The 25022-nt window shown below is 35.3% G+C and overlaps 1 protein-coding gene across 1 annotated transcript; it reads left to right on the top strand.

The window, feature by feature from the left end:
• The first annotated feature begins 3163 nt into the window (after positions 1-3163).
• On the top strand, positions 3164-24385 carry LOC129737910 (uncharacterized). Its single transcript, XM_055729077.1, has 2 exons — positions 3164-3778; positions 24314-24385. Exons 1-2 carry the CDS (start codon positions 3164-3166, stop codon positions 24383-24385), a joined length of 687 nt encoding a protein of 228 aa, XP_055585052.1.
• Positions 24386-25022: the final 637 nt, after the last annotated feature.

The following is a 25022-nucleotide window of genomic DNA, read 5'->3' as shown; positions in this document are numbered from 1 at the left end:
TGGGAACGCATAGCATTCTTCCAATAACCGAACTCTGTAATTTGCAAAGCGTTATATATGTTCATGATAATATACACTCGAATAGCAATAACCAAAACCTTAACTTTACTACGGGATTAAGAACCTACAATACTCGTCAAAATAATTATTGCAACGAAGCCGATCCATGACATCTTTATGTATGTATGTATGTATGTATGTATGTAAATAAGCCACCATGGGTGCACGGATTCACCGCAGTTTCGCCAACGTATGCGCTTAATTGCATTCTTTAGATTATAAGGCAAATCTGCAATGCAACTAACCACATACCCGACACCATGGTTTGGTGTGAGCTGTTATGTATTGAATGCTTGGCGTGTAGGTGTATGTGTTTTTTGGATGAACGAGTCAATAATTTACGCAACCGTTTTAAATTTTAATGACATTTTTAGTGTTATTAAGCGACGACAGGTATTACGCATACGTTTAGATACCTGTCCAATTGGCAACTGATTGGTCTTTCTTATATTTATATATTGAATTAAACATATTGTATGTAATAATGTTATCTTTACCTTTACTTGAATCTCAAATCTTACCATTTTAATCCCAAATTTACCATTACTCAAATCTTACCAATGCACTCTACAAGCTTTTTAGTAAAATGAAAATTTTTCCATAATACAAACGACGAATTTCTTTGCTTCCATTTCAATTTTTCCCGATTCACCTTGTTGGAAACCACTTTCTGCCTTTTCTCTGAGCTTCCCTCCTCTCTCCAAAGCATTTCCACGAAGCCGATCCATGACATCTTTAGGGCAAAAAAGAATTTCTTTTATAGGACCTACAATATACAACGCCTTACTTACTGAAATAAAGACCATCAACAACCGTTCCATGTTTAAAGTCAAAGTAGTACAGATATTAAAAGAAAAATTGAATCGTTAAAAAAGTCGATCAACTACCAGTTTTTTTTAATCAAATTTTGTTGGTTTTTGTAGCATCGTAGTTTTCTTTTGTCGTATTTGATTATTTAACCTTATTAAAAAAGAAATGGATCTCTTTAAAGGAAATTTTCTTCCATTGAGATCCTTATCGTAATCTTGTTTAATTATAGCATACATTTCCTCGCACTAAATAATAAACTTTTGTGTTCTCAGTATGATTATAATTTTGTTCGCGTTGAAGTTTCTTTGTTTAGCTGCCAGACGTGCTGAGAACAGTAGCGTCCATTACCAGGGGGCTCAATTGAGCCTTTTGGTGTGGGGGAGTGTGGTGGGCCGCAACAAAATTTCTCAAAAACTATCTACATTTTCTCCTCTGACAGTCGCACAGCCAGCCTGCTTCCATCAGATTCACTGTTCTTGCCATCAATCGAATGCGGTCAAATACTAACGCAACAGCCGACACTCCGAAAAAATTCATTTGATGGTGACCGCTTACAAGACTGGTCTAACTGAACACGAAACAATGAAGTAACTAAGAATTTTTCGTTGTTTTCTATGATTAAATTAGAGTTAAATTAGGTGGCCAATATGCCCTTATTTCCTCTATTTCTTATCTCGAAAACAACAAAATGCCCGCCTTATTGCTAAACCTTCTTTTGAAACCATATTTATGTGGTCTTCGCTTGTTCCCAAGCTAAAACAGTTTTTTTACCCAAATTTCTCTAATTTTTTAAATCTCAAACACCTGGCATCCCTGGACCCCCTTTTTGATTAAACACTTCAGCTGGCTATCAAATCTTTTTTCATATGGCTGAACTTGCTATTTGGCATATGAGACCACCATGCTTAACTCATGGTCCCTACAAATTTTAAGTTAAAGCAATGAAATTTAAACAGTGCAAAAACAAATTCAATCTTGGTTCCTGAAGCCTTCGGGATTGAGCCAAAATATATTCCTTTCCTATTTATTATTAAGTCTTTTTGTCCGCCTGCATGTGTAAACGTTGAGTGAAAACTTCATGCAGCTTTCCAGAAGCAAAACCATGAGCTATTGTTGTGTCTGAACTCAAATGCTCTGTTGAGAAACGTTCAACTATTTTCTTTGTTTTAATCAGATCCTAATTAAATTAAACACGAGCGGCATTTAGGTTCTATCTTATTTTCACCTAACTAGCTTTTCTTCTCCCCACAGTGCGTGGCGGTATAAATGTCACATTTGACACTCGAAGGTTTTTCCGTTGATTTGTTCCAATGGAAAAACGGGCAAGGAGTAACGTTCCCGCTTGAAATGGCATTTAAGTCGCTTGGTTGATTATCTGTCAGCTCTATTCTCGAACGCTGGCCAGCTGCATCCCATTCATTGAGTATCTAACCTGTATCTCAACGACTGGACGAATAGTCAGTCACGTTTTAGTCCTGGGAGGGCCATAATAGTCACTAGGAGCAATCTGAAAAGGACTCCTTTTGTCCAACCGTCAAGGATTTTTTTTCATCCTCTCCGTGCACTTTCACAAATCACGGACCACCTAGTTAGGTATCGTTGCCAGTTGAAGTTGATAAGCTCGCCCGCCAAGAGGACACACTTTCTGGTTTAAATTAAACCCGGAGGTTTTATTCATTAGCACCAATGAATGCGAATGAGCCATGACTTTTCAATGGAAATCAAATGAATTGCAGCTTGATCGTTGCTTTCGAATGAGTTTAATATTATTGCGTTTAAACATGAGAACTCTGACAAGGACGAAATGATTTTGACGTAGAATTACGTCTTACGGCAACACTCTAGGGGGGCAAATTGAAAGTTGCGATCGGATCTCGCGTCACGAAAACTTTCCAACTCAAGGACATCTTTCCTAAAAGACATTTCAAGCCTGCTCATCGTTGATTGGCTGGTCGAAAATGACAAAAAAACACGGACGCCACGCCTCTTGGTATGTTTTATTTTTCCCTTCCTTCGAAAGATATAAAAGTGAGGGGTCTCCGGTCGACCAGTTTCATTCTCAGTTTGCCCGTTGAGCAGTGCAATTCGATCTGCATACGGACCCCACCCCCGCTGCAGCGGTAATCCTATGCAGATATCGTTTTGCTGTTCAAACAGTGGCAAGTTGCCACAGTACGAAAAGAGCGGAGACCATGCATAACCAGCACCTACCTTGTCACCTACCACCCACGCCACACATCACCCATGCGACACGCCACCCACGCCACCTACCACCCAAGCCACACCATCTGCCATGCACCATCCTCGCCACACACCACCTCTACCTTCCACCCACGCCACCTACCACCCACGCCTCCTACCCACACTACACACCACCCGCATCACCTACCACCAACGCCACACACCACCTACCACCCACGCTACCTACCATCCACGCCATCCACATCACCCATGCCACACGCCACCTACCCCCAAGCCACCTAACCCACACCACCTGCCATCCACCATCCTCGCCACACACCACCTCTACCTTCCACCCACGCCACTCACCACCCACGCCACCTACCACCCACGCCACACACCACGTCTTGTGACCTACCACCCACGCCACCTACCCACACCACCTACCATCGACGCCACACACCACCTACCACCAACGCCACACACCACCTACCACCAACGCCACACACCACCTACCACCAACGCCACACACCACCTACCACCAACGCCACACACCACCTACCACCCACGACACCTACCACCCACGACACCTACCACCCACGACACCTACCACCCACGACACCTACCACCCACGACACCTACCACCCACGACACCTACCATCCACGAGACCTGCCACACACCACTAACTACCAACGCCTCACCACCAGTGATGCCACATTTTTATCGGTATTTTGGAACCCAAAAAAATCTTTTATCGGTATGGAAATCCCAAAAATCGGTATGAAAATCGGTATTTGAGGTGGATATTCAATAATGCTTACATTTTCAACTTCCTAACGTATATTTAATATAAATGGAAGCTTGCAATGAAAAGCAAGTCTAAGAACTCTTATGAATGTTAATGTTATGAATGAAACTAGCTGACTAAGTGTGTTTTAGCATATATTATTCCATTTTTTCGTAATTTGGTTCTAGGTAACACAAGTTTACATAAAAAAGACAGTTTTGAAATTTTAACATAACTTTATGTTTGTTACGACTTATACATTTTTTTTTATTTTTAAACTATCTGCTTCTGCAGACGAAAAGTAAAAATCTCAAATGAAAATATTTCTTTCCAGTAATCATAATTGAATGGAAATCTAATTTAAAAGTTAGATATGAAAAATAAGGACATGGCGATCATCTTCAGGTTAAACGTGGTTTAGGCATATTAATGAAGTAAAAATTTGATACGTTAATTGATGTTTAGCTAAAGTGGGATGTAAATTTGATAAATTAGATAAGGCAATAGAACCAGGTCAACCTAAAGTAAATTTTAATTTAGTAAGCACTTACAAATCCAATGGCTTTTTGATGTTCGAGGTAAATATGGGCCCAAAGTGATGCTCTTCGTTTGGTTGATGGTTTTTTTTTGCCAAACTGATCATTTCAGCTTTCAAAGCCTTGAGCATTAGATATGAGTTCTAGCGATTAAAAAAAGAAATGATTGCAGAAAGTTGAGAGAGTTGTTGCTTCAGTTTTTTTTTCAGCCAATGGAAAATTCATTTTATTTTTTGAAAAATCACGCATTAGTCATATGAAAACCCAAGAATTTTATGCGAAAATAAATGAGAAACGTGTTCAAAACAGAAGGTGTTCCCAAGAAAAATATTTAAAAACACATAGTTTTTCTAAAACTGAAAATAACCATTTTGCCTGGCGTGGCCTGGCGATCTCTGCATTTAAGGACATGTGATATCATTTAATTGGCTAACAAGATGGAGAAGGATTGAAGATTACACCGATGATATGACTAACCGTGTATCTGATTGCACTTCAAATCTTGATATACCACATCTGGCGACAAGTTGAACAAGGATTATATTCCAACGGTGTATATTTTCCCTTGAAAAGTTAGCATCTCAGAAGACAAGAGCATTGTCAATGGTCCATGTCTTTAGAAACTTCTACCTTCTGCTGGCAGTCGCAGAAAGCCTTGAGCCTTGAGCTGAGTCCATTGGCTTTGAGGTTGAGCACTATAATAGTGCATCATTTGACAGAACATAGGAACAAAACAGCGCGAATAACTGAACGAATTATGAGAGTGAGTCGTGGAGATCTTGGCAGGGTAGGGCTAGGTGGTGTAATTATGAACAAAATTACTCTGTTTTTTTATATTATTAGCTCAAACAATTTGCTCTTTAATGTTAACATTCTGCAAGGAAACTAAAAATGAATGACTGGTTTTCTTCTCCATTTTAGGATTTTTTTTTTCGAATTTTGAAGTGGCAGCTTGTGGGCGTAAAACGTATGTTCATAATTACCCCGTTTGTTCATAATTACCCCCTTGTCTATGGGGTAATTATGAACACTGTTACGATTTTTGTTACCTGATGACCTTTGATATTGGCTATATTCTTAGATTGAAACCACCTCTAATCAGTGCATTGCACAGTGGTGCAGAACATCAATCTAGCTGTACGAAATTAATAGCGCCCAGGGATGAAGAGGTAGACATTTGATGTCTTGAGCAACATTGTTCAGTTTTACAAGGAGCATACTCTAGTATTAAAATTTTTGCCGAGGGGTCCACCGATAGCGAGATAAAAATGCTAACTTTTTTGTTTTTCAAATTAGGGCTTTGATGTCTTCGACAAAGTTGTTTATCTGATCAAAATACATAAGTTTGTTGAATATGTCAAAGTCCTATCACATCACCCTCAGGAGTTACAGTCAAAGTAAAAAAAATCTATTGAAAAAACAGTTTTTTGAACCTGACACGTTGTAGGTTGGATAAAATTGTTCGCTGTCTTTGAAACAAAGTTGTAACAAGCCACGATCTACATTTGTCTCATACATTATGATGGGTTTAGAAGTTGCTGAAGCTCTATAGAAAGCATTTAGTGCATTTTATTGACAAATTTGGAAGGCTCGTCCATCGAAAAGTGCACATTTTCGCAACACCCTATTTTTTGTGATTATTTTTGATGATAAGCGGAACCATTACCATTAGAAATTAGCGGGGAAATCGGTGGAACAAGTAGAGATTTGAATTATTGAAAATACGCATTTTATGAAAATGTTACCTATTCTACTTATAGAAAAAACGTTAAAACATTTAATTGATTAATAAAATGTTGCAGTTTTCTTTAATATATTTTGTTTTATCAAAAAGCATTTAAATTCTATTCAAATTTATGACTCAACGAAAAGACAAAAGCGAATTGCTTGTAAGATTGGTTACTTGGATACAGTTACTTGGAACCAGTTGAAGCAGTTATATTGTAATGACAAAATTCTATTATTCATTTAAATAATATCAAATACTAATTTAGTGCTCTACCAAATATAACAGATAAGTTCCATTTTTTTTTTAGGTTTAAATGATTTAAAAAATCGAATTTCAATGTCTTTTAATCAAATCAACTATATCAAAGAAAACTGCAACACTTTATTGATCGATTAAATGTCTTAACGTTTTTTTCTATAAGTAAAATAGGTAACTTTTTCATAAAATGTATATTTTCAATCATTCAAATCTCTACTAGTTCCACCGATTTCCGCACTAATTTCTAATGGAAATGGTTCCGCTTATCATCAAAAATAATCACAAAAAATGGGGTGTTGCGAAAATGTGCACTTTTCGATGGACGAGCCTTCCAAAATTGCCAATAAAATGCACTAAATGCTTTCTATAGAGCTTCAGCAACTTCTAAACCCATCATAATGTATGAGACAAATGTAGATCGTGGCTTGTTATAACTTTGTTTCAAAGACAGCGAACAATTTTATCCAACCTACAACGTGTCAGGTTCAAAAAACTGTTTTTTCAATAGATTTTTTTTACTTTGACTGTAACTCCTGAGGGTGATGTGATAGGACTTTGACATATTCAACAAACTTATGTATTTTGATCAGATAAACAACTTTGTCGAAGGCATCAAAGCCCTAATTTGAAAAACAAAAAAGTTAGCATTTTTATCTCGCTATCGGTGGACCCCTCGGCAAAAATTTTAATACTAGAATATGCTCCTTGTAAAACTGAACAATATTGCTGAAGACATCAAATGTCTACCTCTTCATCCCTGGGCGCTTTTAATTTCGTACAGCTAGATTGATGTTCTGCACCACTGTGCATTGTACACAGCAAAAGTAATTCGTGTAATTTTAGATCGGAAACGATGCACGAAAACGGAACATTGTTTTTGATCTAAAATTCTATCACGGCGTGTAAATTTAGATCGAAAGCGATGCACAAAAATGGAACGGCTTTTAGTCGTGTAAAAATACACAGTGATGTAAAATTTTAGAATTCATTGGGGATATTTACAATTTTTAGTAAATTTTCAGGTTTCAAAAATTAAAAAAAATACAAACAATGATTATTTTTCATGGTCATTTATTTTCAAACAAAGCATTAACAGTAAAATAAAAATATTCACCAAATTATGAACAGCGCCGGAAATTGCATCAAACGATGACGAAGATGTCCATCCTGGTCAGTGTCACCAGTCGTATATTGTTATATACGTAGAAGGATTTCTTTTTGGACATTTCGGATCCACGTTACTGAAGGAAAAAAGAGAGAAAACTGTTTGATTTCGTCATCCTTTGTTTTTTTCTGGATTTCAAATTATTTACCTTAATCCTTTCGGAATTCCGTGGCTCTCTCGGGTTTTTATGATTACAGCAAATTCAGCATACCTTGCCCGTGCGGTGTCTTTGTGAAGGCTCTAAGTTACACCTTCTGCGAACTTATACGGCAGGGGCTGAGGCATGAGTTCCCATTTTTGACAAACTTTCACTTTTTTACTTTTCCTATCATCAGCTCGAGTGAAAACAAATAAACTTTAGCCTTGAAAGAAAGGAAAACAAAAACTTGTCATATTTTACATCATTATTGATGTAAAATTATCTCCCAACGTTGCTTTCTAGATCATGTAGTGTAAATTTATTGCAAAGAATTTAATTTTACACTTTTTTTTTAAAAAAAACGACGAAAAATAGACCCAAAGTAGTTTGAAATTACTTTTTTTTTTTAATTACACTGGGGAAAAAATAGATGCCACACGTTTTAGATAGCGTGTACTTTTAAAATTTTGTTGCTGTGTAGTGAAATTTGTTATTTTAAAAAAATTGCTGTTGAAAAGTTATGGGCTATTTTCAGTTTTACATAGGTGGGAGGCACCTTTTCATATTATCACAGACCTACAATTCAAAAAAACTTATAAATTAATGTTTTAGGCTTATTTTCAAGATTAGAATATTTAACGTGATTTTGACGGTAAAAAGTGAATTTTAATCATCAACCCATGTTCAGAAAAAACCTGTTCATAAATACCCCGTATTTTGAAAAATATGGGGTAAATATGAACACTTCTTTGTGCGTGGGTAGAAATTTTTTTCAACAGAAAATCTTATCATACTACATAAAGCATCAATAGCTTAACTTAAAACTTTCAAAAACAACATTTTATCTCCATTCATATTGACGAGGAAGTCAATTGAAATGACACGTCTCAAAATGATTTTCGTTTCTTAGAGACATGAATTTTGTTAAAAACTGTAACTACAAAATTTACATAGTTAGGTTTCCAAGTTATCACTGTAACTTATCAATAGAATGACAGACTGATCAGTTTTGAGACCCTACTATGATCCTAACGGCGCTTACGGCGTTTATTCGGAATTTCCCCTTCCCACTTTAAAAGTTGTACAGATCAATTTACCTACGCCACGCCAGCTACCGCACTGTTTCTTTTCTACATGATCTTACGAGGATAGCTTGAATTAAGTGGGAATGTGGAAGTGGAATGTAGTTTGAGCTAAAATCTTAAAAATCGGTATGAAATCGGTATGTTTTGCCAAAAATCGGTAATCGGTATATACCGATTCTTGGTACAAATTTTGCTCAAAAATCGGTATAAATACCGGAAAATCGGTATGTGTGGCATCGCTGCTCACCACCCACCACCCAATCGACCAATTTGCCTTGAAAAGACAAGACTCTTTCAAAGAAATTTTGGCCCTGAAAAGGGCCGTTTGTTGAGTTGATAATAATCTCATATCTAGAATTATCAATAATCCCACCTTAAAACGTCGTTTTACGCTAGTGATTGCTGGACGGAAAAAGAATTGACTTAGAGGGAATGATAAATTTGGGTATCAATTTTTCAAAAGAGCTTATGAGTCAAATGTAAATAAATCGAGTAATCAGCTGAGTTCATAAGTAATATTTTCCTTGGAAACTTATGGAGCTGTAAAATTTTAAAAATAATTTTCTCGAACAGCGATATTGGCACTATCACCCTTTACAAAAATCGATACCGAATTGATACTGATTCAGAAGAGACGCATGAGGCAGAACTTTCAGGGAGATTTTTCTCTACTTTTGCACTGGGTCAAGCGTTTCTATCAAAGGCAGCGGTGCGAAAGCTCAAAATTTCGGCACTGATAGGCACTAGCAAAGATTAGCTTGCAAGCGTTTGATTTTAATGTTGAAGAAATCGTTGCCTATTCATAGGCGTTTAATACTATGCGTTTCTTTGTTACGGATAGTTTGCATGCAAGAGAGCATTTTGTGTTCTTCTGTGCCTATCAAAAAATATTGATCATAGTTATTATGTGTAAAATAAAAAAAATACTTTGCTGTCACAAGTTTGACTAAAGGTATCAATGTTTAAAAAACGTCGTTTTTAGCACGACCATTGTACTGACTCTAAATAATTGACCAAACCAGAATTGCAAATTAGACAACAAAAGTACATACTTGATATATATTAACGCACATTTTATGTGCGTCATCTTTTGCTAAGAGTTAAGCGTATGGATGAAAGGGATCCCGGATCAGTTGTTGATTTAGCAGATTTTTTATTGAAATTTGATGAAAAACTGTGTTGTTTAAAAAAGTATTGCTTCAATTTTTGTCTTTTTATGCAGCGTTTTTTTAATCCAAACGTTGAATAAAAGAAAAAAACAGATTCAAAATTCCTTATTTAAGAACACATGATTTATTAAATGCCAGCACTATCATTAGAAGCTTTCTCGCAGGCGTTTGATACTGAGCTTGCATATAATATGCTTAGTGACAAAACTTCAATTTCTAAGCCATGGGTCTTGACACCACTTATATGTAGGGTAAAACTGTACAAGACGCACCAGCTAAGCATAATTGCTATTTACAGCGATACCAATCATTTAAGAACCAAATTGAAAGTTGACGACGATTCAAAGGTGAAATTTACGTATTATCTAAAAGAAAATATATGATAAAAACACGATTTTGACTATATTTTTGTTAAAAACTAAAACAGCCAGAAAACAAACCGCGGGGTAGAACGCCAAAACTAGTGGACAAAACGCACCAAACAGGAATGGTGGTAAGAAATAGAACAATGATTATACGGAATGTAATTATTGTAACACCAAATGTTTAATTACATGTTCATCGTATTTTTGTAAACTACCATTTTTTGGCTAAAAATCATTTAGCATTGCTAAACTCATCGAAAATTTCGCTTTTCAAAATAAACTTTTTTATATCCTTAAAGATAAAACGCCTTCAGGTAGGCAACGAAATTCAATTTTTTGGCCTGATATAGTGATATCGCGGAAAACACGGCGGCCGATTTTTTTTCGAGTCGAATATTGGTGCACCGTTTTAACTCGAACAAGGACAAAATATGTTATAATTATGCATTGTTATCGTAATTTAGAAGTCAGCAAATAAAAAGAATAACATTTTGTTCTGATATTCGGGTTTTCTCAAAAGTTAACAGCCTTCAAAATTTGAGCGTAAAACACGAGGTCTTGTGGGCATTCTGCCTAATTTTCATATGAATGATTTTCGACAAAAATTTTTAGGAAGTTAATAAAATACAACAAATTATTTATAGTCTTCCAAAAGTGCACATGAGTGGTAAAATGATAAGCTGTAGTTTGATCAGATTGCGCAGGCTGTTTTACCATAAAACCTTATATGTTACTTATGAAAAATTACAAGTTTCACGCTGATTCCATTAATTCCTCAGTTTCTAAGAACTAAAGTAGACTTTGTGAAATTTTCATCTATTGAATGATGAAAAAGCTTGTTTGTTACAATAAAAATGAAGAAAAACATCATTCGAAGCCGTAAGTTAGTGTATATTTGAGAAATATTTACATGGGCCATCTTACCCCGCTGGTGCGTCTTGTACAGTTGTCCCCTACATTATTGTACATGCTTATATTTATTTCGCCTTTAGTTATGCAACTGAATAGTGCTGAATAATGTTTTTAACGGTCAACCACTTGTTTGAAATTGATCAACTTTACTCAAAAAAATTTAAATTTATTACGAAAAATACATTGGCACAAGATATGCTGTCGTAATTCTACGTCAACATTACGGTCGTGTCTCATATACAACCTCTTAAACTTTTTTTCAACAACGAGTGATTTGATCAAATATTCTGAAAATGGTTTAGTGCTAAGCTCATGTCATCTGATGGATTTCAATTTATTTCCTTAGCAAACACTTCATCGATCCATGCAGTCCAATTCAATCTTATCACAAGTAAAGGATGTCATAGAATAAATGTCACTTGTCGGGGAAGTCAAGTTTACAGAACCACTTGCAAGCGCAAACTTAATTGCTAGCTTTTCAAGATATTAATGGACCAATTGTCGTTAAAACTCACGTGAACATGCAATCTGGTTCGATTTGAAAGGACTCGTTCAGGATCCGAAAAAAAATGATTCGAGAGAGAGTCACTCAAAAAAGTCAGTCTTCATCTAGGCTGTCTTTTGCCTCTCTCATTTTCCTCCTCCTTCAAACACCATCCGCCTTGCACCCAATTTCGAAGGAATCGAAAATGGGGAAACGAAGAAGTAAAAAATCACTAGGTACTGGATTCCGGCTACAATGGAATGAATATTGAATTTCCCACTGCATGCCGGTTTGCAAATTGAAAGCGAGAACCTTTGGAAAATCATGCAAATGCCAGGACCGATGACGAATAATGGATCTCCCGTGTAGGGAAGAAGCAGGCAAAATGCGCCTATAAAGCAGAATCAACGGATGAAAAACATTGCATCCGAAATTGCACCTCGATTAGAGTTAGAATAAAAAAGTTATCCTGTTTTGAAAATTACCTACACGCTCCTTTATTTTAACTCAAAATTAAGTTTGACCGACGTTCAAAACATGGTTCGATTCTATGAACTTAAAGTTCTTTTTCTCCTTGCGATGGTTCAAAACGGAGTTCGAACTGCGAACTCAAAATTGATTCCTTTTTTTTTTCCTTCGGCGAGGGAGCAAAGCTGAGTTCGACCTTATGAACTAAAAATTGAACACTCTTTGTCACATTCAGAACTTAAAATACGTTTTTCCTATCTGTTAAGTTTTCTTATGTCAAATGAAGAGTTATGAAAAATATTTTGTCCATCCTGTATAAGGAATTTTGCCAAAACGTTCGCCAGCCAGGTTTTGGAATCTATTCGATAATACACAGCTCTCTTTTTTATTTCATCATCTGAAATTTCTTTAAAATAACGAAATGCATTAGGAAATCACAGTTTTGGGTTAACTCATAAACTTTGCATGTTATTTGGTCAATTTGGATTTGGTGGCCCACGATTCCCCACCATTTTTCAAAATCCAAAAAATATTGCTTTTTTTCAAACAGTCAGAATTTGAGGAAAATAACTTATTAAAAATTAAAAAAAAAACCTTATGATACCTTGAAAATGTAGAAAACCATACCATTTTTTATTTTCATTTTATCTATTATAATAAAGAAGTTATGGAACAACGAAAAAAAGTGGCCCATGATTCCCCACTCTCCCATATAATTAAAAAAAATCATAAAATATTTCATAAAAGGTATTAAAACCTTTTATGATTTATTTAAATATTTTTTAAGTTTGTAAATTCATAAATTCTTTCATACCTTATGTTCAAACCCTCAACATGCAACGATTAGATATGTATCTTGTCAGCCATTTCGTCAAATGGCTGCAGTAGGCACATTTAAGAACACTTTCCCCTATGTACGGCGGCTTGATGCACGAAAGAAAAGACAATTTTTCACGTACCACGCCTTCGAACGGCCACCGTTGTCGTCGTCGATGGCTATAGATACTTACACAGACATCGTAAACTAGAAACCGAGGCTCAGTAGCGCCTCTTTAGGGTTACTGATCGCAGAAGAAATCGCAATCGATCATTGACTTCTTTTTTTAAATGGTCTATTTCTTCCGATAAATTTTGTTTATTTTTAAGAAATTGATTGCTAAACAGCACAGATTTCAACTGCATTTGCTTATTTCAACTGACAACTGACAGTTTCTTGAATAGATCAGAATTCGGAAATCCATTTTTTCTATAAATTACTATGATAGGGTACGAACACTATTTAAATATTGAATATCTTTCGGAATCGACTAACTTGTTGGAAATAAAACATTAAAAAGCCTTTTGTAATAAAATTTTGATAGTTTAGCTTAAACTAGCCTACACGATGTATCTAGTAGAACAATTTTTGTTATCAAAATAAGCACCGCTTATGTTTTCTACCGTTGGAAAGCTGAGACTCTCTCCTCTCATAATGTAAGCCCAAAACCTTTCTGAAGTGCTCTTAATGGAGGAAGGAAAATTCTGGATCTTGATCGTGAAGTTCGTAAGTTTTTTGTTCTCTCTTCTTGCACCCAATGGATTTCGATATTCCACATCATCTGAATATAGTGACAGTCTCAGTGCGTTGGGAAATTTTTGTAAATAGGAATGTTCGTTGACAAACTACTATCCATAATACCTCAGATTTTCACATCTGTATTGTGTTGTTCAATGTTAATAAGGTGTTTCGCATCGGCATTTTGAACAACAAGGCTCAAGATTTACTACCGTAATCCGGGGTAAGATTGAGCACTTTTTTCAATATTTTTCGATAATTTTTTTTTCTGTTAAGGGAAATGTGGCATGTTTCATATTTTTAAAACCTGTACTGAACTCCTTTTAACGTAAAACGTGGTTGCAGAAATTTATAAGACTATTTTAAATTTGATTCAAAAATCGATATCGTCTCTGTTGAGAATTTGATGCTCTGGGGTAACATTGATCAGTCTCAATTTTGACGGGTTTAACGAGTTTTCTTGATCATGAAGGATACAAAACACTTCCATAATATTTAAAAATGCTAGTTCACCGCTTGAAGGACAAGTTTGGCGTATTGGCAAGCTGTGTTTTTTTTCACAAAATTGAGTTGTCAATATTGAACTCAGGTTTGAGGGGTGGCAGTTCTCAAGTTTGGGAATTTTCGATTTTCAGTGCAGCGTAGGGAACTGTGATGCCACATACCTTCTACAGTCCTAGCTTGGATTCTGTTGAAACATATTATGCATTCTAAGATTTCAACACTCTTGGATGCCTACCACCATTTTATAAAAACACAAATGTAGCTACTTTCCTTTTCAGTAATTCAGTAGCTTCTTTTCTCACAGTAAATCGGTCCAGATCCCGGTGGCTCAGGCTGGTTTAGTGACGATCACTCTCAGAAAGGTTTTTCGTTAGCCTGAGATGGTCGAGGCCTGGGCGGCCTTAACACTAGAAGGACCGGCCAATTGAATATACCTATTCGGACCGTGACCAGTAAAAATGACTTGTAAGGGGGAAATTTTTTATATGATCATATTTTTTACTTTTTTCTTTTGAAATTGTTTTGTTACTTATTCGATATCATTTTTGTTATAAAACGGAAATATTTTTTCACCATGGGTGCACGGAATCACCTCATTTTGGCATTGTTGGCGAATGCGTGTATGTCATAAAATGAATATTTCAAATAATTATCAAAAAATTAAAACACATTATCAATCTAATTATTAAATCATGTTAGACGGCTATGGATATTGACCATGGGTGCACGGTTTCACTTAAATTTTGTTTTAGATAGATATTTTCTAGCAACCATCGCTCTGAAATTTTTCAACACGTTGCCTATAAATTATACCTGATATTGTAGGTTTTGAAGCATATTTTTTCTAAAAGTAGAGCAATTTACCATGGATGCACGGATTCACCGCTATTCATCAAAAATCAATTTTTTGCATGCTAAAGGTAAAGAATAAAGACTTTTATAGATTCAAATAAAAATTTGTGTAATATACATGGTTTTTCACTATGAGTGCACGAATTCACCGCGTTTTAATCAAATATTGGACTTTTTGCAAATTTTTAAAAAGCATTTTTATAAATCTTAACTAAACCAAAGTCGAAACCATGTCTTTCATGTTGAGACATAATGATTTAAATAACGATTTTGAAGTTCCGTTTTTTTCATTCCTCGAAAAGAAATATTTCAATTTCATCTTGAAATAATGAATTTATTATTTATTATTACAAAACAGGGTTTTCAATCGTACATTTATCTGATAAGATCTGATCAACATCCAAGAAATTGGAATGCATCAAGTTATGTCGTGCGACGGAAAACAGTGAAAATTAAAATAATGAATCAAATGTACACGTTGATTTGTTTTTCCTTAAAAGTTTTTCGATTGACAAATATTGCATTTCAAATACCTATCATATCTAACTCAAACATATGTTGTTTCGAAGCAATTTGAAAACTATTTCACTCTATATAATTTACAACGGCGAATTTGCAGCCATTCCGTGCACCCATGTTGAAATATCCGCATCCGATGTGGTCTATCAGATAGGCTGCACCGAAAAAATTCTTCACATGAACGCTACGTGAAAATGTACATGGATTTTTGCCACCATGAAAATAACGTGACACCTACGTGAATTTCAGGTAGCAAACCGAGCTGGCGCAGCAAGCAGAATTCAACTCATTTTCATATGAGTTGTATGTGAAAATAACGTAGGTCGAATGTGAAAAGGGATGCGTTCTGCTACATGCGATTCACGTAGATTTGATTGAAATATAAAGGTAGTTGGTTTTTTTCGGATCTTATAAATAAAAAATGTGTTGATTTTGCAGGACATTTAATTTTTGTAATACATGATGCACTTTTTATTTTAATTGAAACTTTGTACACTTTTTTCTTCACATACCTAACATCGAAGACGGCATTTGGATTGCCTCCATAATAATTGCCTGGTCGTCCTAGCTGCCCCAATTCCGAATTCTGAAAAAATAACAAAAAATATAAATAACGAATACACAACTTAATTTCAACTACTTACGAAAAATCAGCTTCTCCATCACCTAGAATTTGTCTTTCTGATAGCACCAACTGTTGGATCCGCGCCATCTTGGTAGTGTATTCTGTCACATAGATTTTATGTGAATAAGTTATCCAGAGCTACGTGAACGTCACATAGAATGAACCAAATCCCATTGTACTTGGCGGATCACTCGATTTTCACGTAAATCGAATGTGTTTACGTTTTGACAGCGATCAGCCATATGAATTTCACGTACGGATCAAGTGAATTTGTATTAGCTTCTAAGTGATTCACGTAAGTCGAGCAAAAATTCACGTAGAGAGCGCCTACGTGAAAATCTAGGTGAATTTAACGTTTTTATTTCGGCTGAGTGTGGCGCGAGTCTGGTCTAGGTATGCCAGGCGTACTGGGTTCGATTCCTTGTATCGGCAAGAAAATTCTTGGGTTCAAACCCCATAAGTTGCCGACAGGTAAGATGTGTTTCCTCTTATAATAAAAATGTTCAATCAGTTGCCAGCCGGCCAGTTATATACACGGGTGCCGGAATACCTGTAAGTGAACTTGCATTGGAAATTTGTCGAGCCTAATAATCCAAGAATGCATGTGAATACATACTTGGGCAGAAACTGCGGTGAATCCGTACACCCATAGTGGATAACCAACATATAATAATATCCCACCCATGTTGAAATATCATTTTAATTATTCAGTTTCATAGCTGATGTCTTCAAATTTGAATAAAAAAGAACTCAATTCATAATAATTTTACTCATTCTAGTTTAGTATAAAACATATTTATCACCTAAAACTACTCGATTACTCGAATGGACATGTATTAAATCTTACATAACTTTTACAAATCTTGATGAAATTTCGCCAAATTTTGACAGAAAGTTCGATTGTAGTTGAGCAACAAAACAGATAAAAAAATTGGGAGTCAAGTGCTTGAAGCGCCACACAGCGGCCAATCTGAGAACTTTTTCTTCAAATCATCACGACTTCGCATCGAAAATCAATAATTTCATAACGAATGACACACTTCTGCTCACCAGAAATCAACTAGGACTCATTGTCTTGAATGTAGCTTGCAAATGAAACCAAAAGCAAGCGAAAAAAATTTATCTTGTTTGAGTTATAGGGTTGTGAATTGTACCAGTCATTTTGACTGGTCACGGTCCGAGTGTCCACGGCGAAATTTTTCTTGCTTATTAAAAGTGCTAGTGAAATAACAGATACACAGTTTTGTAGAGATTCAAAATTCATGAAAAGTCGTATTTTTTGCGAATTTTTAAAGCGAAGTATGCAAAAGATATTCAACAAACAAAGTGTCCAACCAGTCATTTTGACTGGTGCGGTCTTCCTAGTGTTAAGATTAAGATACCATCTGAACAACAGAAATATCACTGTTTGTCACTGGAACTTTTAAAACGGTCATAATTGAGCAATCCACTATGGATGAAAAATAAAAACAAATGAAGTTCTCAGGGAACACCATGATATGGTTAAAAAAAACTCAAAACAGGTTTAAAAAAACGAGCGTGCATCCGACCCGCATCCTCCCTTTTGGCTGGAAGATGAAAACCTTTCCGGCTGTCTTCAGTTGCTTGAGGGCCAAGATTTTCTTTGTTTGGGATTGGAACGTGTGGCCTGATTTGATCTACTGCAATGACTTGGGCTGCAGAAAAAAAACAGTGACGACCTCAAATTGAAAAAATTGTTTTTGATTTAAGTAATTTTTGACATTTTTTAGTTGAATTTGTAATAATAATTTACTTGGATCGTATGTCTATGGTTGGCTTGCTGTGAATCGAGTACCTTTATCAACACAGGTTTTTCGTAAAACGGTTTGATCCGACGGATCACGAGTGTTCCCGAGTGTTTGGTCCACCCTTTAAAAGATGCTTCCTTTTATCACGGGTAATCACAGCTATTTCGAGGCATCTGAAAAGTGCGGAGTGTAATGTAATTTAATATACAAAAAAAGGTTTTCGAATAAAATTAATGAATTGAAAACCCAAATTATTTCTTTGTTTCCGGAAGTCTAATTTGAATGAAATAAAATAAAATAAATTAAAATCCTATTTGGTTTTAAATTCTTCAAACTTTGGTCTACGATAAGCTTGTGCACATACATAGATTTTTTTTTCCAAATTTCTCTGATTTTTTATTTTAAATACCTAGCATCCCTGGACCCCCTTTTTCGTAAACACAGGAAGCTGTCAAAACTTTTTTCAATATGGCTGAACGTGCGATTAGGCATGTGAGACTACCATACTAGATTCATCATGAGAAAAGTGATGGCTCATCAGGGGTGCCCGATCACTTTTCTCGGTCGGGCGACGAAGCTAAAATCAGGATTTTTAAGGACACCTCTTGATTAATGGAAATAATAAGAAGCTCTGCTTAGATTGCATAAATAAAGGTGCAGGTGCAGGTGCTGTAAACGCCCAGATTTATGCAACAGCACTACGCAGATTCTTGGCTGATCTACAGTTCATATCGAAAAACACCATTGAAATATCATCTGAACCGAAAATTACCATTTGTTAAATGGGTTAAACTATTTCATAACAGATTTTTTCAACTTTCTCAAAGTTGAACTACAAATTCGATTATATTTGAGAAGTTTCTATGGAAATCGGTACATTTTAGGGACCAATTTTCAAAAATCAGGACAACTCGATAGTTTTTGAAAAATCAGGACGGTCTCTCGAAAATCAGGACCAATCCTGAGAAATCAGGACACCTGGCACCTTTGTGGCGCACGCAATTGGCTAGGGTATATAAAAAAATGACTGTATGTTTTTAAAAGTTGAATTATTTCTTTGTAATTTGTATCAATTTATGTGCTGAGTGTATTGTTCAAACATTAAAATATCATTTTCTATTAAAATCCTGAGATTGCTCAATTTACTTTTTCCCCCACGAGGGTTCGAGCATAAGGAAGATGGCAGCACCGAAGCATTTCACGCACCAATTCTTTTTTGTAAAGGCTCTATTGCTCGGTTCGGAGTTGCAAAAGATTGCGATTTTCTATGATATTCCTGTCGTAACCGGTCGACTGGACACCAAAACTACATCCTCTAACCCGTTCACAATCATCCAACTAGCCTCGATACAACTCGTTTTTCTTACAACTTTCTTCAAACTGATTTTTCTGTTCGATTTCCAATCCAAGTGCTCGTGCTTGACTCACCCTCACTCTCATATATTCTTTTTAACTCTCTCCCGATTACGATTCCTATATTTTTGCTGTTGCTCTCTATCACCTAAACACTGATAGAAATTATCAGGTTATTATTTCTATTTTTGACTGGAATCATATTTTTATGCAAAGGATTTAGATTTATATTTATTCATTCATTCATTATATTTATATTACTATCTCTATTCACTACAATTCCCTCTGGCAAAAAGTGTTATACGATAAAAATTTTATAGTACGAAACTGTTAGACTCAGTTTTTCCCAACACCAGTGTACGTGCAAAGTGTTGTGATGTGTTGTAAACCTTCGAGATTTCCATTTCCAGCTCAACCCAGCAAACATTTTTGCAGGTATATCTCGCAACAAACTTTGTTTTACGTTCCATATATGTTATAGAACCTAGCATAGAACTCGAGAAAAAACAGCATTTTCCTACCAAAGTGGAGGCAATATACATACACTCACAGGAAATCTTATTATAAATTTCATAAGAAACGTCTTATGAACCGCTTTTTTGCGTCCAGAATAATTTTTCGTAAGAGTCTTATGAAATTCTTTCAATTTTCATACGAAGTTATTATGAAAAATAGAAGAAGTGGCGTTGTGAAACTACAATGAACACATTCATTCCATCAGTCATTTTTTCGTCGTCATACAAGCACTTACCTGTTGTCTAGCCATTAGTTTTTTTTAAGCTATAAGTGATTTTGTTATTTCAAATGGTAAGTTTAGTTTTTGTGAGCGTTTAAATTATTTGTCAACTTATACACATTTCTTTTCAGCATGTTGACCAGCGGAAAGGATAAGATCAAGAGACGGGGTGCGGCGAAATGACTGTTGGAATCGTGCGTTGATGTGCTGCTTATGGTGATCATGAGGTAGTTTTTAACAAATTATCGAGAAAATAAACTAACATCAATTATCTCGATATTTTTTCATCAACATATCTGTTTCCATAAGACCCTCTTATGAAAAGCAACAACATTTCATTGAAGCAGGTGTTCATCTTAAAAATTCATTCGCTTCATAAGACAATCTTATGAATTTCTTAGATTTTTCTTATGGCACCACTTCATAAGAGAATCTTAAGAAAGACATAATAGTATTTTTCTGAGTGTACATATTTTTTTTATTTCTGGCTTAAGCGATAAGAATTTAACTTAGGCGATATTCAACACCTTATTCGCACATCCTGAAAGTATGCGAGAGAGCTTAAGTTTTGCTCTCAATTTATGCAAACCGTTGCTAGCAACAATATTACCTGCTTCTCTCATTGGGAAATTTTCCTAAATGAATCATTTGATTTTTAGCAATCTGGTTGCACTGCTTATCGCAGAGAGAACAACAAGGTTGTTTTCTCACTTGAATTCCGCGCGGGAAAGTAAATTTGCAAACATGGCGGACTTTTTATCATATCCAATTTATACCGACTTTAAATAACTATTTTTACGATCGTTTACTTATTTGGTAGGAATTTGCATTAACATTGTTTACGACTTGATCTATAATTTCTAATGCGATTGTATGTTTGCTGGGTAGTGTACTCGCTCTAATAGATTATGATAAAAATAGAAGCATTTCTTTCCCGATATTGAGACAACTTTGAAAACTTTCTTAGAAAATTATATCGAAATGTTAACAGAGAAAATATCATGGACAATTCTTATATTGTCAATGTTCATACATTTCGCTACTAAATAAAATTAACTCTTCCTCATTGTGAGTTTTGCACATACAAAATTTACATAAAATATGATACAATTCATACAATTTATTAGTAAATTTCATCAAATTTCCCACACAAACTTATTTTGACATAATTCAATCATTAAATATGGTGGTGGACAGGTTATGGTGTTTTCAGACCAATAATGGTATTAACAAATATTTTTGGTTGGAAAAAAAATAAGAATATAAAATATATCAAAACTCGATCAATTTCCAGAAGATTTGGACCAAATTTGGCATATAGTCATGGCATTTATGTCATAAGATTATTTAAAAATTTCTATACTTCTACCGTGTTTCGGAAACTATTGAACCGATCGACGTAAAATGTGATGTGAAGCCGTTTTCAAGACCGGGAATGGTTTCTTTAACACTTTCAAAATCCTCCCCTTCAATCCGAAAAAGGGGGGGGGGGGCTCCCATACAAAATTTAAAAAAAAGACAAAATTTCAATAATCCTTGAGGGAGTTTTGTGTCCTCCCCTTCAATCCGAAAAAGGGGGGGGAGGCTCCCATACAAAATTAAAAAAAAGACAAAATTTCAATAATCCTTGAGGGAGTTTTGTTAAAAATTTATTAACGTAATCATGTCAAAACGATGAGATGATTTTCTAAGTTCACACATAAGAATTTTTAAAAATTAAATAATACATTGTAATGATTGACGCTTGACGATTGACGAATAAATGTAACATACATATTATAAGTGAAACCAATGTCTTAGTGTTTTCCTAAAGTCTGGCACACTTTTTAATTTTGTTAAAATTTGCCTGCATCTTATTACTCCTCCTGTGTCAAAAAGGGGCCATTTTTTATTTAAAGGATTTATTTATTGTTTTGAATATCTTCCATTTTTTCTAGGAGTTGGCTCCTTCAACCTTAAAGCCTCCAAGTTACATTGAGACTCAAGACAATCTAGATGCTCAGATGCCATGACAAATAGTTCGCTTTTGTATAATGTTGGAATTTTATTGAAAAAAAGTGTTTTATAATAAAATCATTTAAACAAACTTGATTATTTCCATGGAAGGGGTAGCAAAGAACACCGGGTCAGCTAATTTTAAATACATCCACATAATTTGCTATCTCGTTTAAGTGAGCGATACAGTAAGTTGTTATTTCGTTGAGATTAATGATGCGTTTAATCCAGGCGCGGATCTAGAGATTGCTCTTAGGGGGGGTGATTTAGTAAATTTTCCAAAAAATATGGCCAACATGTTTTGAGTGATTGGGAATAACAAAAACTGTGACAGGAAAAATGTTGATAATAAACATGAAGAGAATTCAGCAGCATGTCAATAATGTTTTAAACAAATAAACAAAAAAGTTTGTTCAAAGAATTTGTGGCTGGCCTAGTCTTAGGAAAAACGCAGAAAAATCTTTTTTTTTCACTGGTATGAAGTTGAATTTACATTTATTTATCTAGTTGGGGATATGCGATGACCATTTAATCGATATATTTTCACTTTTGAGTTCCAATTCAAAATCGTATGCTGCTTCATTACTTATCGAAACCCGTCAATGTATTTATTCCATAATTTTACATATTTTTCTCTTTAAATTCCATTAAAATATCAATCGTAAATAAAAAACAATTTAAAAAAAATAAATATTTAAAACACAAATAAGCAAGCATCTACACAAATAAAATATAGATTGCGAATCATTATATATAATTTTTTTTAAAGAGGTTTGCTGAATATATTCGTCTCTTTAAATCTTATCGAATATTTACAGCGTTTTTTTGCTGGGAGATTTGAAAAACATGTCCAGTGGCTTAGTAACAAGATTGAATAATTGAACAGTTTTATTACTGCATCAGCGAGGTTGACTACAAATAGCGGACAGACTTTTAAAAATATCCTTGTTCAGTTTGCATAAAACTAGCCAATTTTTGAATGTTTCCAAATGCATTGAACTTGCGTATCGTTTTTTTATCAGCACTTCGACTTTTCAAATGCTCGGAGTATGGAAACGAAAATTGCGGTGGAGGTACCCAGTGTCTAGTTAAAATATTAGGCTTTGTGATATCATCAATAATTGAGTAAGGTTTAGGATGAGCCTTTAAAACAACACCTATATCTATTTCATAGACTAATGGGCTTGCAGCAGATGCAAACGTCTGATAATTCTGGAGGTCAGATTTGCTAGTAGAACTTGAAAACATTTCGATACTTTTATATAGTTCCTCTTATAATCTTCGGTGACATGCATGTTCCTGAAAGCAGAGACTAACGGTAGCAGATCCAGATGTATGCAAAGTTTGATCGATCAGATTTTCGGTTGTTACATCTGGAAATAAGCCCGAAGCCAACACAAAGTTATACATGCGCAAACGCATACGCATCAATTCAAGCATATTCTTAAGCAGCTACTGAATTCTTATGCACGCGTAAAAATGGTAATGTATTTTTTTTTTGTTTCGATTATAGTCGTTTTACCATCATTTAAGCATTCTCGACTTTATCAACGTTACAGTTGGCGGATCGTTATTGAAAAACTTATCCGGTACAACTGTGTTCGATGTTTACTCTTGGGCTCGAACTCGCGGACATCGGCTCAGGAGACAACAGACTTGCCAACTGAGCTATATCACAAGCCCCGGTAACGTATATGTTAAGATATTTTGACACATGAAAAAGTTATATTTCATCTGAATTTAGTTAAAAAATGTGTGACCATTTTAATGATGATTAATTTTTTCCGCCTGGGGGGGGTGATCACCCCCATCACCCCCCCCCCCCCCCCCGTAGATCCGCGCATGGTTTAATCTCACATTCGAATAGAATATCTACGAGAAAGTTGCAAATTCTCAGTACACATGAAAAAGTTTTTCAATAACAATACAACAAACAAAATATAATCATTTTCCAAATATCAATTAAGGGAATCAATAGATCTAGTAATACTAGTCTATCCTTTTTGACAATTAAAGAATCAGTCTAGATTGAGATATAATTAAGAAAACATAAATCGAACAGAAAGATAAATTTGAAAAAAGCTATACTAAATTAAAATTTAAAAAAAATTGGGTTCGCTCACCCTGTGCCCGATAAGGGCAGGGGCTGCACTGCAATCGAGTTTTGTTGGATAGTTCTTCGGTATGCAATTGGAGGTGGATACAATCACGTCAGTCACGACCTGACAGGACTGTGTACGTATCTACATGTTTTAGAAGGATGCTCCAGCTCCGAAGGAGGACGAAGTGGGACACAACCCAGCATCCCAGCAACATCTCCCGATATAAGAGGCCTCTTTCGATGCCATTGGGATTTTCTTCCAATCTCAGATGTTTCTATGCGTGTGGCTATGTCTGGCAGCTCGTTATTGCAAATAATGCTTTGCTATGCGAAATCTCTTTTATCCAAATAATGAAGTTTAAGAAATGCAAACTTCATTAGGGGATCCGGTATATTGGATTGAAAATATCGTCCTGGGACGGGAAGAGTCTCTGATTTCAATGGGTAGATATTAGGAAGGCAGATAGGACGAATGTAGGTACTACATATGCTAAGTGTAGTTTAGTCTAGGGAGCAGGTTGTATGAATTCACATTGGCGAAAGAAATTCCATCACTCTTGTGAAAGGGAAGTTATATAAGACATTGTCAACCCCTGAAACAACCAACTATGAGAGCAAGATTTTATAGAGTTTAATCTCTATTCATTAAAAGCCATGCATTGAAGAGCTTCAAGGTTGATTGATTACGTTCCTGCCAGTCAATCAATATTTCTTAGAGTTTCAACTTATTGTAGGTACTGATTTGTTTCTCATGTTCTATTTCCTAATTTGGATGTTGAGTTTTCGCTGTTTTTAATTATTTGTTGAAGATAGTTTTGGAAAAATTACTGTAAATTTGAATTGTTTTTTATTCTATTTTTTTCG

This window comes from Uranotaenia lowii, chromosome 1, assembly GCF_029784155.1.
Source record: "Uranotaenia lowii strain MFRU-FL chromosome 1, ASM2978415v1, whole genome shotgun sequence".
In the NCBI taxonomy this organism is placed as follows: Eukaryota; Metazoa; Arthropoda; class Insecta; order Diptera; family Culicidae; genus Uranotaenia; species Uranotaenia lowii.
This window is presented reverse-complemented; position numbering and strand designations above follow the sequence as displayed.

Excerpts from the sequence above, each read along its gene's own strand:
- LOC129737910 (XM_055729077.1), top strand. The coding sequence starts at position 3,164 with ATGCACCATCCTCGCCACACACCACCTCTACCTTCCACCCACGCCACC. Across the intron at positions 3,779-24,313 it reads GTGATGCCACATTTTTATCG|AAGGATGCTCCAGCTCCGAA; the intron begins GTATTTTGGAAC and ends TACATGTTTTAG.